The sequence below is a fragment of the Mesoplodon bidens genome (genome assembly GCF_964165515.1).
Source record: "Mesoplodon bidens genome assembly, chromosome: 2".
Lineage (NCBI taxonomy): Eukaryota > Metazoa > Chordata > Mammalia > Artiodactyla > Ziphiidae > Mesoplodon > Mesoplodon bidens.
The window spans coordinates 135,805,750-135,821,300 of record NC_138177.1 but is presented as its reverse complement, the minus strand read 5'-3'; the positions used below and the strand labels follow the sequence as shown (position 1 = coordinate 135,821,300).

Below are 15,551 nucleotides of genomic sequence, written 5' to 3'. Positions count from 1 at the left end.
TTGTTTATAAGAGAACAAGTGTTAGGTTTCTTTGGAGAAGTTAGAAAGTATTTCTCAGTTAGGGTATTATGGACTGAATGTTTGTGTCCCTTTAAAATTCCTATGTTGAAGCCCAAGTCCCCAGTTTAACTATATTGAAGATGGGGTCTATACAGAAGTAATTAAAGTTAAATGAGGTCATAAAAGTGGGGAGACATGATCCAGTAGGATTGAACTCCTTATAAGAAGCGAATTCAGAGAGCTCACTCTCTGTCTATAAACATACAAAAAAGAGGTCATGTGAGCACACAGCAAGATGGTAGCACCTAGAGATCTCAGAATGAAACCTACCTTGCTAGCATCTTGATTTTGGACTTCCGGCCTCCAGAACTGTGAGGAATAAATTTCTGTTGTTTAAGCCATCTAGCGTGTGGTATTTTGCTGTAGCAGCCTGAGCACACTCTAAGACATAGGGCTAAAGCTGATTTGAGATGGGAAGGAAGACAAGTAGGAATGCAAGACAAAAGGAGGAAACACTAGAAGAGGTTATCTCTAGATCCATTTTCTAAAGGTAATTACGATGGAATTACAGAATTATAGAATCTTATATGAAGATTTTTTTTAGGGTCAGAAGACAAGTGTAGTAGGTAGTCAGGGTTCTCCAAAGAAATAGAACCGATAAGATATGTATATATATGCATGTGTATATGTACACACACACACACACACACACACACACACAGAGAGAGAGAGAGAGAAATTTTAAGAATTGGCTCACGTGATTGTGCAGGCTGGCAACTCCAAAACCCACAGAGTAGGTAGACCAGCAGGCTGGAGATCTAGGGAGGAGTTGATGTTGCAGCTAGAGTCGACAGGCAGTCTACTGGCAGAATTTACTCTTTCTCAGGGGAGGTCAGTCATTTTCTTAAGGCCTTCAGCTGATTGGATGAGGCCCACCCACATTATGGAGGGTAATTAGCTTTACTCAGAGTCTACTGATTTACATGTTAATCTCATTTAAAATACATCTTCACTACAACATCCAAGCATGTTTGACCAAATATATGGGTACTGGGGCCCTGCCAAATTGACATATAAAATTAAGCATTGCAACTGGCATACCTCTTCAACTTAAACTGATGTCAAAAGAAAGTAGATTTACTTTGAGAGTTTTGACTCATTAACTAAATAAATTCAGTCTTTTCAGGTAAATACCTGGTTAGAAATATACCATTTATACACTTAGCCAAGTTATTTTGGTAATTATAGCCTTAGCATCTGAGAAAAGTCGAAAATAATTAACATTAAGTTGCTCAAAAGAAAATGGTTACAAATTCCAAAGAATGAATTGAAAATGGTGAAGCCATTTCTGGTTACTGTAGTCAGAAGTGACATCTTCTGTTTTAGCACATCTGAGGCAGAATGATTGATGAAAAACTAGGCACTGTTTTCAGCTTTGCATCTTTAAATTCAGGATACCTCCTTGGAAATAACCTCTTTAATTTCTGCCCTCACTTTAGTTGGCTTATCTGTAAAGTAAAAATTTAGGTAAGACCTCTAAGACCTCTTCTAGTACTAATATTCTGTGATTTCTTGGTGTTCGTTTACTCTTTAAAGCATTTATCACATTCTCCTTTGAGTATAGTTATTTGTGCTCTTTACTTTCTCCCTTTATTAGCTATTTCTCTAAGAGTCAGGATAATAAATTATTCACCTTCATTTTACTCTTACTCAGAGTAAGCATCCAAGTATTTGTTTAGAATATAATCTATTATTGTAGTTCACTATTTATAATCAGGTGTTATTCTTCAAGGCCTTATTGAATACATAAAAATTTGATATAGCAATTCTTTGTCTTGGCCTTCAATGTCAATATCGGACTTAATACTAAACTTTGCCATGTACTAGTGTCACTTGGGGCAAATTATTGTCTTATTCTCAGTTCACTGAGGAGTAAGATTGGGGATAATGGATGCTTTGCCAAGTGACTATGATATTTAAGTGAAGTAATATGAAAAAACATCAAGCACAGTGCTTGATACATAGTAGACATGTTAAAATGTTTTCCTTTCTTTTTCCCTTTAGGATTGGGACTTTTACATCTACCTACCAGGGTGCCTAGTATGAGATATTTAGTAAATGTTTGTTAAATTGAAGATGTTAATGTCTTAATTAATTTACTATGAGAAATTCCAAAAGAAACCCTTAGGAATAACAAAAAGTTCAGCGGGTTCATTTTAAATAATATTTACTATTCTTATTAAGGACAGGCTTTAAGATGGAAAATAACTTTGAATCTGTTGATTAAATTTGGTATTTTTCATGTAATAAAAACATTTTAATGTTCAACATTTGTATTTTTGTTGTAGTGATGTAGCTTGGTTCAATGAATCTTGGTTAAGCCGAATTAAAGAGGATATCGGTGACAACTGGCGAATAAAGGTATGTAGAATGAATGCTAGAAGTACTTGATCCAAACAGTGGTCTGAAATTAGCACTAAGCTCAACTAAATCTTATTTTTTAAATTAACTGAAGGGTACATTTTGTTGTGTATAGTTTGAGTTTTGACACTTGTGTATGTTCTTATACCATCATAGTTAGATATAGAACGTTTCCATTAAGCAAAAACAGGCACGTATGCCCCTTCCCAGTTAATCCTCACTCTTGACTTGGTCCTGAGTGGCCATAGGTCTGCTTTCAGTCAGTATAGGTTTAATTTCTGGAGTTCCATATAAATGGAATCAGATATTATGATCTCTTTGGTATTCTTTTACTCATGTATTGTTTTTGAGACTCATCCATGTTGCCTGTATTAGTAGTTATTTCTTTTTTTTTGCTGAGTAGTATTTCATTACAGATTTACCACAATTTGCTTAGCCATTCACCTGTTTGAATTGTTTCTGTTCTTTCTTCTCTAATATTGGTAATTTATGTCTTTTATATTTTCTTCCTTGATACATCTGGCTTGATGTTTTTCAATTAAAAAAAATTTCTTTTGAAAAGAGCTAGCTTTTGTTTTCTGTTTTATTGATTTCCTTTCTCTTCTTTGTTATTTCCTTTCTTCTTTACATCTGCTCTCTTTTTATGCTTCTTAAGTCATCAGCTTTAAGCACTTTTCCCTAGTAGTAAGCATTGCCTTAGCCACATCCCACACATTTTAACATACTGTGTTCTTATTTTCATTTAGTTCAAAATATTTGGTAATTTCCCTTGTGATTTTTCTTTTGACCCCTGGGTAGATTAGAAGTAGGTATTTCAAATTCTAAATATTTGAGGATTTTCTACATATCTTTCTTTTATTTATTAATTTTGAATTTAATTCCATTTTGTTTTGAGAACATACTCTGAATTCTTTTACATTTACTAAGACTTATTTTATGACCTAATATATGGTCTGTCTTGGTGATTATTCCATGTGCACTTGAAAACAACATGTATTTTGCAGTCCTACAAATATGGATTATTACAGCTTTGTTGATAGTACTGTTTACTTCTTTTATATCTTTATTGATTTTCTGTCTGATTATTCTGTCAATTAAGGGGGGAGGAGTCCTCAGATCTCTAAGAATGATTGTGGATTTGTCAATTCCTCCTTTCAATTCTAATTTTTTAATCATGTAATTTGCATCTGTGTTATTTGGTTTATATACATTAATTTTTTATGTCTTCATGTTGAATGAATCTACTTATCATTATAAAATGACTTATTTTTATCCCTGGTAATATTTCTTTTCTGGAAGTCTACTTTGTCTGATACTGATATACCACTCCCGTTTTTTTAAGATTATTTTTGCCTATTATATTTTTTCTCTTCTTTAGTCTCTCTGTGTTTTTATATTGAAAGTGATGTAGACACCTAATAGTTAGGTCTTGCTTTTTTATCCATTGACAATCTCTTTATTTTGTTCTTTTTTAAAAAAATTATTTATTTTCTTATATTCCTCTTATTTAAATCCTTGAACATTTTTAAACTAACAGTTTTAACTTTTTTATCTTCTAATTCTTTCATCTCTCATTTTTAGGCTTGTTTCTATTGACTGAGTTTTCTCCTAATTATAGTTCACATACTCCTGCTTCTTCACATGTGCAGTAATTTTTTATTGGACGCTAGACAGTGTGAATTTTATTATTGAGTGCTGGGTTTTTTATATTCCTTTAAAGAGTGTTGGACTTTGTTCTTACATTCAGTTAAGAGACTTTTGAATCAGTTTGATCTTTTCAAGGTTTGGGGGGATGGAAGGCAGATCTAGAGTTATTTTCTCCTCTGGGGCTAGGTTAGACTTACTACTAAGCTGTGACCTATTTGGGGTTTTTAGTCAATGCTTGTCTGTATTAGCATAGTCATAATCTCTTCACCCTGACTGGTGGGAATTTCAGCAGTTTCTGGCCCTGTGCAATCTTCAAGGAATTGTTCAGTTTATAGTTCCCTAGATTGTTGTTTCCTCAGAAGTTATTTTTGTTTAATCTCATTGAATTTCACCCATGCACATGCAAATTAGTATTCAGCCAAAGAGTCAAAGGTACTACTATGGAGATTTCTTTCCAAAGCTCTCACCTCTTCATTTATCTGCCCTGCAAATCCCAACGACCTCAACCTTCCTGAACTTCTGATGTCTATCTTCTCAACTCCACAAGAACATCAGGCTTTGTTTTTTTTGTTTTGTTTTGTTTTGTTTTTATCTTTTTATTTTTTGCTTTATAACAAATTTAATCAGTTATACATATACATATGTTCCCATATCCCCTCCCTTTTGTGTCTCCCTCCCACCCTCCCTATCCCACCCCTCCAGGCGGTCACAAAGCACCGAGCTGATCTCCCTGTGCTATGCGGCTGCTTCCCACTAGCTATCTACCTTACGTTTGGTAGTGTATATATGTCCATGCTGCTCTTTCGCTTTGTCACAGCTTACCCTTCCCCCTCCCCATATCCTCAAGTCCATTCTCTAGTAGGTCTATGTCTTTATTCCTGTCTTACCCCTATGTTCTTCATGACATTTTTTTTCTTAAATTCCATATATATGTGTCAGCATACAGTATTTGTCTTTCTCTTTCTGACTTACTTCACTCTGTATGACAGACTCTAGGTCCATCCACCTCATTACAAATAGCTCAATTTCATTTCTTTTTATGGCTGAGTAATATTCCATTGTAAATATGTGCCACATCTTCTTTACCCATTCATCCGATGATGGACACTTAGGTTGTTTCCATCTCCGGGCTATTGTAAATAGGGCTGCTATGAACATTTTGGTACATGTCTCTTTTTGAATTACGGTTTTCTCAGGGTATATGCCCAGTAGTGGGATTGCTGGGTCATATGGTAGTTCTATTTGTAGTTTTTTAAGGAACCTCCATACCGTTCTCCATAGTGGCTGTACCAATTCACATTCCCACCAGCAGTGCAAGAGTGTTCCCTTTTTTCCACACCCTCTCCAGCATTTATTGTTTCTAGATTTCTTGATGATGGCCATTCTGATTGGTGTGAGATGATATCTCATTGTAGTTTTGATTTTCATTTCTCTAATGAGTAAAGATGTTGAGCATTCTTTCATGTGTTTGTTGGCAGTCTGTATATCTTCTGTGGAGAAATGTCTATTTAGGTCTTCTGCCCATTTTTGGATTGGGTTGTTTGTTTTTTTGTTATTGAGCTGCATGAGCTGCTTATAAATTTTGGAGATTTAATCCTTTGTCAGTTGCTTCATTTGCAAATATCTTCTCCCATTCTGAGGGTTGTCTTTTGGTCTTGTTTATGGTTTCCTTTGCTGTGCAAAAGCTTTGAAGTTTCATTAGATCCCATGTGTTTATTTTTGTCTTCATTTCCATTTCTCTAGGAGGTGGGTCAAAAAGGATCTTGCTGTGATTTATGTCACAGAGTGTTCTGCCTATGTTTTCCTCTAAGAGTTTGATAGTGTCTGGCCTTACATTTAGGTCTTTTTTTTTTTTTTTTTTTTTTTTGCGGTACGCGGGCCTCTCACTGTTGTGGCCTCTCGTGTTGCGGAGCACAGGCTCCGGACGTGCAGGCTCAGCAGCAATGGCTCACGGGCCCAACCGCTCCGCAGCACATGGGATCTTCCCGGACCGGGGCACGAACCCGTGTCCCCTGCATCGGCAGGCGGACTCTCAACCACTGCACCACCAGGGAAGCCCACATTTAGGTCTTTAATCCATTTTGAGCTTATTTTTGTGTATGGTGTTAGGGAGTGATCTAATCTCATATTTTTACATGTCCCTATCCAGTTTTCCCAGCACCACTTATTGAAGAGACTGTCCTTTCTCCACTGTACATTCCTGCCTCCTTTATCAAAGATAAGGTGACCATATCTGCATGGGTTTATCTCTGGGCTTTCTATTCTGTTCCATTGATCTATCTTTCTGTTTTTGTGCCAGTACCATACTGTCTTGATTACTGTAGCTTTGTAGTATAGTCCGAAGTCAGGGAGCCTGATTCCTCCAGCTCCATTTTTCGTTCTCAAGATTGCTTTGGCTATTCGGGTTCTTTTGTGTTTCCATACAAATTGTGAAATATTTTGTTCTAGTTCCGTGAAAAATGCCAGTGGTAGTTTGATAGGGATTGCATTGAATCTGTAGATTGCTTTGGGTAGTAGAGTCATTTTCACAATGTTGATTCTTCCAATCCAAGAACATGGTACATCTCTCCATCTATTTGTATCATCTTTAATTTCTTTCTTCAGTGTCTTATAATTTTCTGAATACAGGTCTTTTGTCTCCTTAGGTAGGTTTATTCCTAGATATTTTATTCTTTTTGTTGCAATGGTAAATGGGAGTGTTTTCTTGATTTCATTTTCAGATTTTTCATCATTAGTGTACAGGAATGCCAGAGATTTCTGTGCATTAATTTTGTATCCTGCTACTTTACCAAATTCATTGATTAGCTCTAGTAGTTTTCTGGTAGCATCATTAGGATTCTCTATGTGTAGTATCATGTCATCTGCAAACAGTGAAAGCTTTACTTCTTCTTTTCCAATTTGGATTCCTTTTATTTCCTTTTCTTCTCTGATTGCTGTGGCTAAAACTTCCAGAACTATGTTGAATAAGAGTGTTGAGAGTGCGCAACCTTGTCTTGTTCCTGATCTTAGGGGAAATGGTTTCAGTTTTTCACCATTGAGGGCGATGCTGGCTGTGGGTTTGTCATATATGGCCTTTATTATGTTGAGGAAAGTTCCCTCTATACCTACGTTCTGCAGGGTTTTTATCATAAATGGGTGTTGAATTTTGTCGAAAGCTTTCTCTGCATCTATTGAGATGATCATATGGTTTTTCTCCTTCAATTTGTTAATATGGTGTATCACGTTGATTCATTTGCGTATATTGAAGAATCCTTGCATTCCTGGAATAAACCCCACTTGATCATGGTGTATGATCCTTTTAATGTGCTGTTGGATTCTGTTTGCTAGTATTTTGTTGAGGATTTTTGCATCTATGTTCATCAGTGATATTGGCCTGTAGTTTTCTTTCTTTGTGACATCCTTGTCTGGTTTTGGTATCAAGGTGATGGTGGCCTCGTAGAATGAGTTTGGGAGTGTTCCTCCCTCTGCTATATTTTGGAAGAGTTTGAGAAGGATAGGTGTTAGCTCTTCTCTAAGTGCTTGATAGAATTCGCCTGTGAAGCCATCTGGTCCTGGGCTTTTGTTTGTTGGAAGATTTTTTTATCACAGTTTCAATTTCATTGCTTGTGATTGGTCAGTTCATACTTTCTATTTCTTCCTGATTCAGTCTTGGCAGTTTGTGCATTTCTAAGAATTTGTCCATTTCTTCCAGGTTGTCTATTTTATTGGCATAGAGTTGCTTATAGTAATCTCTCATGAGCTTTTGTATTTCTGCAGTGTCAGTTGTTACTTCTCCTTTTTCATTTCTAATTCTATTGATTTGAGTCTTCTCCCTTTTTCTCTTGATGAGTCTGGCTAATGGTTTATCAATTTTGTTTATCTTCTCAAAGAACCAGCTTTTAGTTTTATTGATCTTTGCTATCGTTTCCTTCATTTCTTTTTCATTTATTTCTGATCTGATTTTTATGATTTCTTTCCTTCTGCTAACTTTGGGATGTTTTTGTTCTTCTTTCTCTAATTGCTTTAGGTGCAAGGTTCGGTTGTTTATTCAAGATGTTTCCTGTTTCTTAAGGTGGGATTGTATTGCTATAAACTTCCCTCTTAGAACTGCTTTTGCTGCATCCCATAGGTTTTGGGTCGTCGTGTCTCCATTGTCATTTGTTTCTAGGTATTTTTTAATTTCCCCTTTGATTTCTTCAGTGATCACTTCGTTATTAAGTTGTGTATTGTTTAGCCTCCATGTGTTTGTATTTTTTACAGCTCTTTTCCTGTAATTGATATCTAGTCTCATAGTGTTCTGGTCGGAAAAGAAACTTGGTACAATTTCAATTTTCTTAAATTTACCAAGGCTTGATTTGTGACCCAAGATATGGTCTATCCTGGAGAATGTTCCATGAGCACTTGAGAAAAATGTGTATTCTGTTGTTTTTGGATGGAATGTCCTATAAATATCAATTAAGTCCATCTTGTTTAATGTATCATTTAAAGCTTGTGTTTCCTTATTTATTTTCATTTTGGATGATCTGTCCATTGGTGAAAGTGGGGTGTTAAAGTCCCCTACTATGATTGTGTTACTGTCGATTTCTCCTTTTATGGCTGTTAGTATTTGCCTTATGTATTGAGGTGCTCCTATGTTGGGTGCATAAATATTTACAATTGTTATATCTTCTTCTTGGATCGATCCCTTGATCATTATGTAGTGTCCTTCTTTGTCTCTTCTAGTAGTCTTTATTTTAAAGTCTATTTTGTCTGATATGAGAATTGCTACTCCAGGTTTCTTTTGGTTTCCATTTGCATGGAATATCTTTTTCCATCCCCTTACTTTCAGTCTGTATCTGTCTCTAGGTCTGAAGTGGGTCTCTTGTAGACAGCATATATATGGGTCTTGTTTTTGTATCCATTCAGCCAATCTGTGTCTTTTGGTGGGAGCATTTAGTCCATTTACATTTAAGGTAATTATCGATATGTATGTTCCTATTCCCATTTTCTTAATTGTTTTGGGTTTGTTATTGTAGGTCTTTTCCTTCTGTTGTGTTTCTTGCCTAGAGAAGTTCCTTTAGCATTTGTTGTAAAGCTGGTTTGGTGGTGCTGAACTCTCTCAGCTTTTGCTTGTCTGTAAAGGTTTTAATTTCTCCATCAAATCTGAATGAGATCCTTGCTGGGTAGAGTAATCTTGGTTGCAGGTTTTTCTCCTTCATCACTTTAATTATGTCCTGCCACTCCCTTCTGGCTTGTAGAGTTTCTGCTGAGAGATCAGCTGTTATCCTGATGGGGATTCCCTTGTGTGTTATTTGTTGTTTTTGCCTTGCTGCTTTTAATATGATTTCTTTGTGTTTAATTTTTGACAGTTTGATTAATATGTGTCTTGGCGTATTCCTCCTTGGATTTATTCTGTATGGGGCTCTCTGTGCCTCCTGGACTTGATTAACTATTTCCTTTCCCATATTAGGGAAGTTTTCAACTATAATCTCTTCAAATATTTTCTCAGTCCCTTTCTTTTTCTCTTCTTCTTCTGCAACCCCTATAATTCGAATGTTGGTGCGTTTAATGTTGTCCCAGAGGTCTCTGAGACTGTCCTCTGTTCTTTTCATTCTTTTTTCTTTATTTTGCTCTGCAGCAGTTATTTCCACTATTTTATCTTCCACCTCACTTATCCGTTCTTCTGCCTCAGTTATTCTGCTATTGATCCCATCTAGAGTATTTTTTATTTCATTTATTGTGTTTTTAATCGATGCTTGATTCATCTTTAGTTCTTTTAGGTCCTTGTTAACTGTTTCTTGCATTTTGTCTATTCTATTTCCAAGATTTTGGATCTTGGAAATAGAATCTTGGATCATCTTTACCATCATTATTCTGAATTCTTTTTCAGGTAGACTGCCTATTACCTCTTCATTTGTTAGGTCTGGTGGGTTTTTATCTTGCTCCTTCTCCTGCTGTGTGTTTTTCTGTCTTCTCATTTTGCTTATGTTACTGTGTTTGGGGTCTCCTTTTTGCAGACTGCAGGTTCGTAGTTCCCGTTGTTTTTGGTGTCTGTCCCCAGTGGCTAAGGTTGGTTTAGTGGGTTGTGTAGGCTTTCTGGTGGAGGGGAGTAGTGCCTGTGTTCTGGTGGATGAGGCTGGGTCTTGTCTTTCTGGTGGGCAGGTCCACGTCTGGTGGTGTGTTTTGGGGTGTCTGCGGACTTTTTATGATTTTGGGCCACCTCTCTGCTAATGGGTGGCGTTGTGTTCCTGTCTTGCTAGTTGTTTGGCATAGGGTGTCCAGCACTGTAGCTTGCTGGTCGTTGAGTGAAGCTGGGTGCTGGTGTTGAGATGGAGATCTCTGGAAGATTTTCGCCGTTTGATATTATGTGGAGCTGGGAGGTCTCTTGTGGACCAGTGTCCTGAAGTTGGCTCTCCCACCTCAGAGGCACAGCATTGACTCCTGGCTCCTCAATTTGGGATGATTTGTTGTCTATTCATGTATTCCACAGATGCAGGGTACATCAAGTTGATTGTGGAGCTTTAATCCGCTGCTTCTGAGGCTGCTGGGAGAGGTTTCCCTTTCTCTTCTTTGTTCTCACAGCTCCTGGGTCTCAGCTTTGGATTTGGCCCCGCCTCTGCGTGTAGGTCGCCAGAGGGCGTCTGTTCTTCGCTCAGACAGGACAGGGTTAAAGGAGCAGCCTCTTTGGGGACTCTTGCTCACTCAGGCCGGGCGGGAGGGAGGGGCACGGAGTGCGGGGCGAGCCTGCAGCGGCAGAGGTCGGCGTGACGTTGCACCAGCCCGAGGCGCGCCATGCGTTCTCCCAGGGAAGCCGCCCCTGGATCCCGGGACCCCGGCAGTGGCGGGCTGCACAGGCTCCGGGAAGGGTGGTGTGGACAGTGACCTGCGCTCGCACACAGGCTTCTTGGCGGCGGCAGCAGCAGCCCCAGCGTCCCACGCCCGTCACTGGGCTCCGCGCTTTCAGTCGCGACTCCCAGGCTTTGTTTTGTTTCCACCTCCCTGTGCCATGGTATGAAAATTGCCTCTAGAGAGAAGTCTTAGACTAGTGTAGGGCTCATCTTTTTTGTTTTCCTTCTCTTAGAAATTAGAGTTCTATATTGTCTTTTGGCTAAAGCTTGAAAACAATATTCCTTGTATTTTGTCCTGTTTTCTAGTTGTTTGTGGTGGAGAGTAAGTCTAGATCCAGTTACTCACTCATGACTGAAGGTGGACATGCTCATAGCTAAATCTTTTAAGTTGGTACTTGAATTCGTTGTGGCTCACTTTAAATACAATCACTCTGGTTCAACTATCTAAGGAAGAAGACATTTTTTCTTTAATCAAACTCTGAATAAAGCTTTGATATTTAAAAACCATGTATTTGTATTTATAGAACTCTAAAATATGTTTTTGTTGTCATTTTTATCAGGAAGGTTTTATTGTATTTCACCTTGACATATATTTTCTTTCATTGTTAATATTAAATAATTTATTTCTTTTTTTTCCTCCATTAGGCTAGTAATTTAAAGAAGGTACTTCAAGGAATTATGGGTTATTACAATGAGGTATGAAAATCATCTGACTTTGTTCAAATATAAAATACTCTGTGATAATTATATTGACACTGAAAAATGACTTGGCTTTTTGTTTATAACATTTTACTGGTATATAATTCATAATTGAAATATGATTTTTCCATTTTTAGAACACTCAAATTTTGTTAACATAAAGGGGCTAAAAAGTAATATATTGATTTGTAAAATAATGTTTCTATATTGATACTCTTTAAGTTGATTTTTTTCTCAAATAAAATTACTTTCATCTTTATATAATTTGATTTTATGCAGTGCTATAACGTAGACCTTATAACTAAATTAAAGTACTTCTCTATTTAAAGCATTGTTTTGATATTTCTTTCCAATGTAAATAACAGCAAAGACATACTATGAAATTATGCTTGTGCAAGTGAATTGGGAAAAAAGTGCAAAATAAAAGTAGTATTAAAGTCACATTAGATAATGCATTATTCAAGTGATTTGTTTTTCTTATTCAGCATCTTAAGAAGTTCTCTAGCAGGATTATTTGATATAAGAAAATTTATTGCTTAACGTGTAAAAGCTTTTGGTTTGGTTTTGCCATTAAAGGATTTTGTTTTTACTTTTTAAAGTTTTCATACAATTGAACTTGTAGTTTCTTGCAAATAATTTTAGAACTAAAATTTTTCAATTCATTAATGCCTAAAACTCATTTTGAAGTTTTTTTTTTTTTTTTTTTTAATGGCAAGAATAGTTTTTAGTTTCTTGAAAAAAACAGTCTTGGCAATTCCCTGGCAGTCCAGTGGTTAGGACTTGGCACTTTCTCTCCCAGGGCCAGGGTTCAATCTCTGGTCAGGGAATTAAGATCCTGCAAGCTGCATGGCACAGCCAAAGAAAAAAGAAAAAAACAATCTTAAAAGAAAAAAAAGATAGAGCCAGGAAAGATTAATCCATTAGATTTGTTGTTCATTTGGTTTATTTTGTGGTTCTCTGTTCATTGAACATGTATCAAAATATTATGAATTTTCTTTGACTTAAGTCTGTTTATTTTTTTATGGAAAGGCATAAGTTTTATCATAATAGATCAGGCCAGGGGCTTCTTAAACAGTTCCTCTTTCTGACAGTGGGGTGAAGGATATTTGTTATAAAACCATTTTAGTTGCTTTTGGTTGGCTCTCAAAATTTTGGGAGGTTGCTTGAACTTTACTAACTGGTTTTAGTCAATAATTGTGGGTTTATCATTTGTTAATTTATCTGAGTCATTTCATGAACCTATTTATAATTTATTTTCCTTGTAATAATTCAATGAAGTCAGTTCTCTGTAGCCTACAAAAATGAGTGATCTAATTTATTTTCAACACTGCAGTTTTTGGGACAACAGATTTCTGAAGAACTTATCCCTGATTTAAACCAAATAACTGAATGTTCAGATTCTGTGGAGCTTGGGAGGTTGCTCCAGCTTATTTTAGGTTGTGCTGTCAACTGTGAAAAGAAGCAAGGTAAGTGAATTTCAATCATTTGAGGATATCTACTTTCTAAAGACAACCTACATTGTTATAGGAAATCGCATAAAAATGTACTGTTGTAGATTGGTGGAAAGCACACTGAAATGTAAGCCAGAAGATCTGAATTTGAGCACAGCTCTGTCATTAAAAAGCTATAAATCTTCAGTATCCTAACTGTACCTGGATTCTGAGATTCGTATTCAGTGGCTAAATAAAATGTACTTTAATTAGGTTAATTTAATCAATGCTTAGGACTTAGTGGATATTCAATAAAAATTGTACTTATTTATTTGATACATTATCTCTTTAACATGTGAGAGACAGAACCTTAGGTTGATTCAGATTTTCATAAATGATTATGCAGCTACTAAATTATAATACAGGCTTCTTCAGATGATATTCTGCTCTTTTCAGAAGAATGCTTCCAAAGTATCCTCCAGATAAAGATAAGCAGTCTGATGATATAAATGGAATTGGTGTGCTATGTTGGTATATATGAACACAGTGATCCATATCCTGCTGAGTACAAAAAGAACATTTTTGGTTGAATGTAATGAATAAAATGTGAACTGAACAGACCAAGGTCTACTTCCTTGAGGGACTTGCATCAGTCTGGGAGATGACTTTTTTTTTTTTTTTTTTTTTTTGCGGTACGCGGACATCTCACTGTTGTGGCCTCTCCCGTTGCGGAGCCCAGGCTCCGGACGCGCAGACTCAGCAGCCATGGCTCACGGGCCTAGCCACTCTGTGGCATGTGGGATCCTCCTGGACCGGGGCATGAACCCGTGTCCCCTGCATCGGCAGGCGGACTCTCAGCCACTGCGCCACCAGGGAAGCCCTGAGTGATGACATTTTTGATGCTGATGTTTTTTGCATGCTCATCCAAAATTGGCCTTAGGACATCACCTTCATAAAAGAATGTTGGGTGCTGAAGTTTTTAAAACATTTTAAGTCAGAACCTTAGAAAACACATTCAGTGTTATCTAACTAATGAAGAGAACATATGAGACAAGATAAATTCAGTAAGAATCAATTCAGGAAGGAGAAAAATGAAACACATGGAATCAGCTATAGTTTATCATAAGAAAGGGTTTGGGTATCCGAAAACTTTCATATTAGTCCATCTCTATTATTAACTGGCTGTTTTTTTTCTAGGTCAAGTCAGTACTTCTCCATAGGCTTTTATTTCTCATAGATAATGTCAAAGGTCTCTATATTAGGGTGTTTCTGTTGTTTTGTTTTGTTTAATGAAAGTAAGAAACGTTTTCTTGTGGAAAGTTAAAACTTCTATAAATTTTTAACTACAAATTGACAAATAGTAATTCTTTTATGAATTACCAATTTTCTGTTACTGTGATCCTTTTTATTTTTCTATTTAATGCTTTGTTTCTATTTCAATTACTGGTTATTTATAACATCTTTTTGCTTAACTTTAGCATGTTTGTTGGTTTTAATAGTCTTTTTCAGAGAACCATCTTTGGGCTTTGATTCATTTTGTTTGTACTATTTAATATCTATTCTGTTATCTCATTGCTTCTATTGTGAGTTAATCAGTTCTTTCTATTCTAAGCTATAATTGATGTTTTAAGCTATAATTTTCCCTTAAGTTTTGTTGCCTCCTATAAATATTGATATAATATGTAGTATTTTCATAATTTAGTTTTAAGCATAACTTAGCAATTTTTACCTCAGATCTTTAAAAGGAGGCTCAATTCCTGGGTATATAAATAAAAGTTTAGCAAGTAATAAATATAAAGAAATAGTTTAATTTTCATTATTTAGAAAGTCAGGATTATCTAATTGGATTTATTTTTGGAGGTATGTGTCTGGGGTCTCAATTTTTAGGAGTGAGCAGATAAATGGAAAAAAACTTGTAGTAATTTAATTAAAATGTAAAACCAAAACACATCCATAATATAAACCACCTCCCACATATTTATACTTTTCAGTGAGAATTGATTTTCAAAATGATTCAAAGGTATTGCAGCAGTCTTAATCTTGAAAGAATTAACTAATTTGGTTAACAGTACCCTGTTTATCTTGGTGTGGAAAGAGAAAAATTTTATGAAGGTTTCAGTAGACTTGAAACACTCCATTATCCAACAAATCCAGTTAAAAGAAATCATTCCATTGCTTGTGCCTCATCTAGTTAATTCTTCCCCCTCCGACACACACACACAACCATAGAATTTAGTGGTCGGGTGCATACCAGAATCTATCAGAATTTTTTTCCAGTAATTGGCTTCACAAATAAAAGAGAGATTTAGAGAACTTTTAGAAGTCTTCCAAAAGTATCATTAAAACAATAAAAGCATTAGAAAATAATAAATCCTTAAAATTTTTGGAAAATTGTTTTAGGTGGAGAACATACAGTTGCTGTTGATCTAAACCTGCGAATACAGGAAAAACTCTTTCTCATAATTCATCACTTCTAATTGTGACAGAATCAACTTACTGCACTCCCACACTGTGTGTGTGTGTGTGTGTGTGAGTGTGTGTTAAGGTA

The 15,551-nt window shown here is 36.1% G+C and overlaps 1 protein-coding gene across 2 annotated transcripts in view; it reads left to right on the top strand.

Moving 5' to 3' along the window:
• The window catches only part of HOOK1 (hook microtubule tethering protein 1), a 75,909-nt gene that overhangs the window by 11,202 nt on the left and 49,156 nt on the right, over positions 1-15,551 (top strand). For both annotated transcript variants that reach the window (XM_081223689.1, XM_081223690.1), the window contains exons 3-5: positions 2,349-2,421; positions 11,520-11,570; positions 12,907-13,039. In XM_081223689.1, coding sequence (XP_081079815.1) covers positions 2,349-2,421; positions 11,520-11,570; positions 12,907-13,039 — 257 coding nt within the window. The remainder of the gene's footprint in view (positions 1-2,348; positions 2,422-11,519; positions 11,571-12,906; positions 13,040-15,551) is intronic.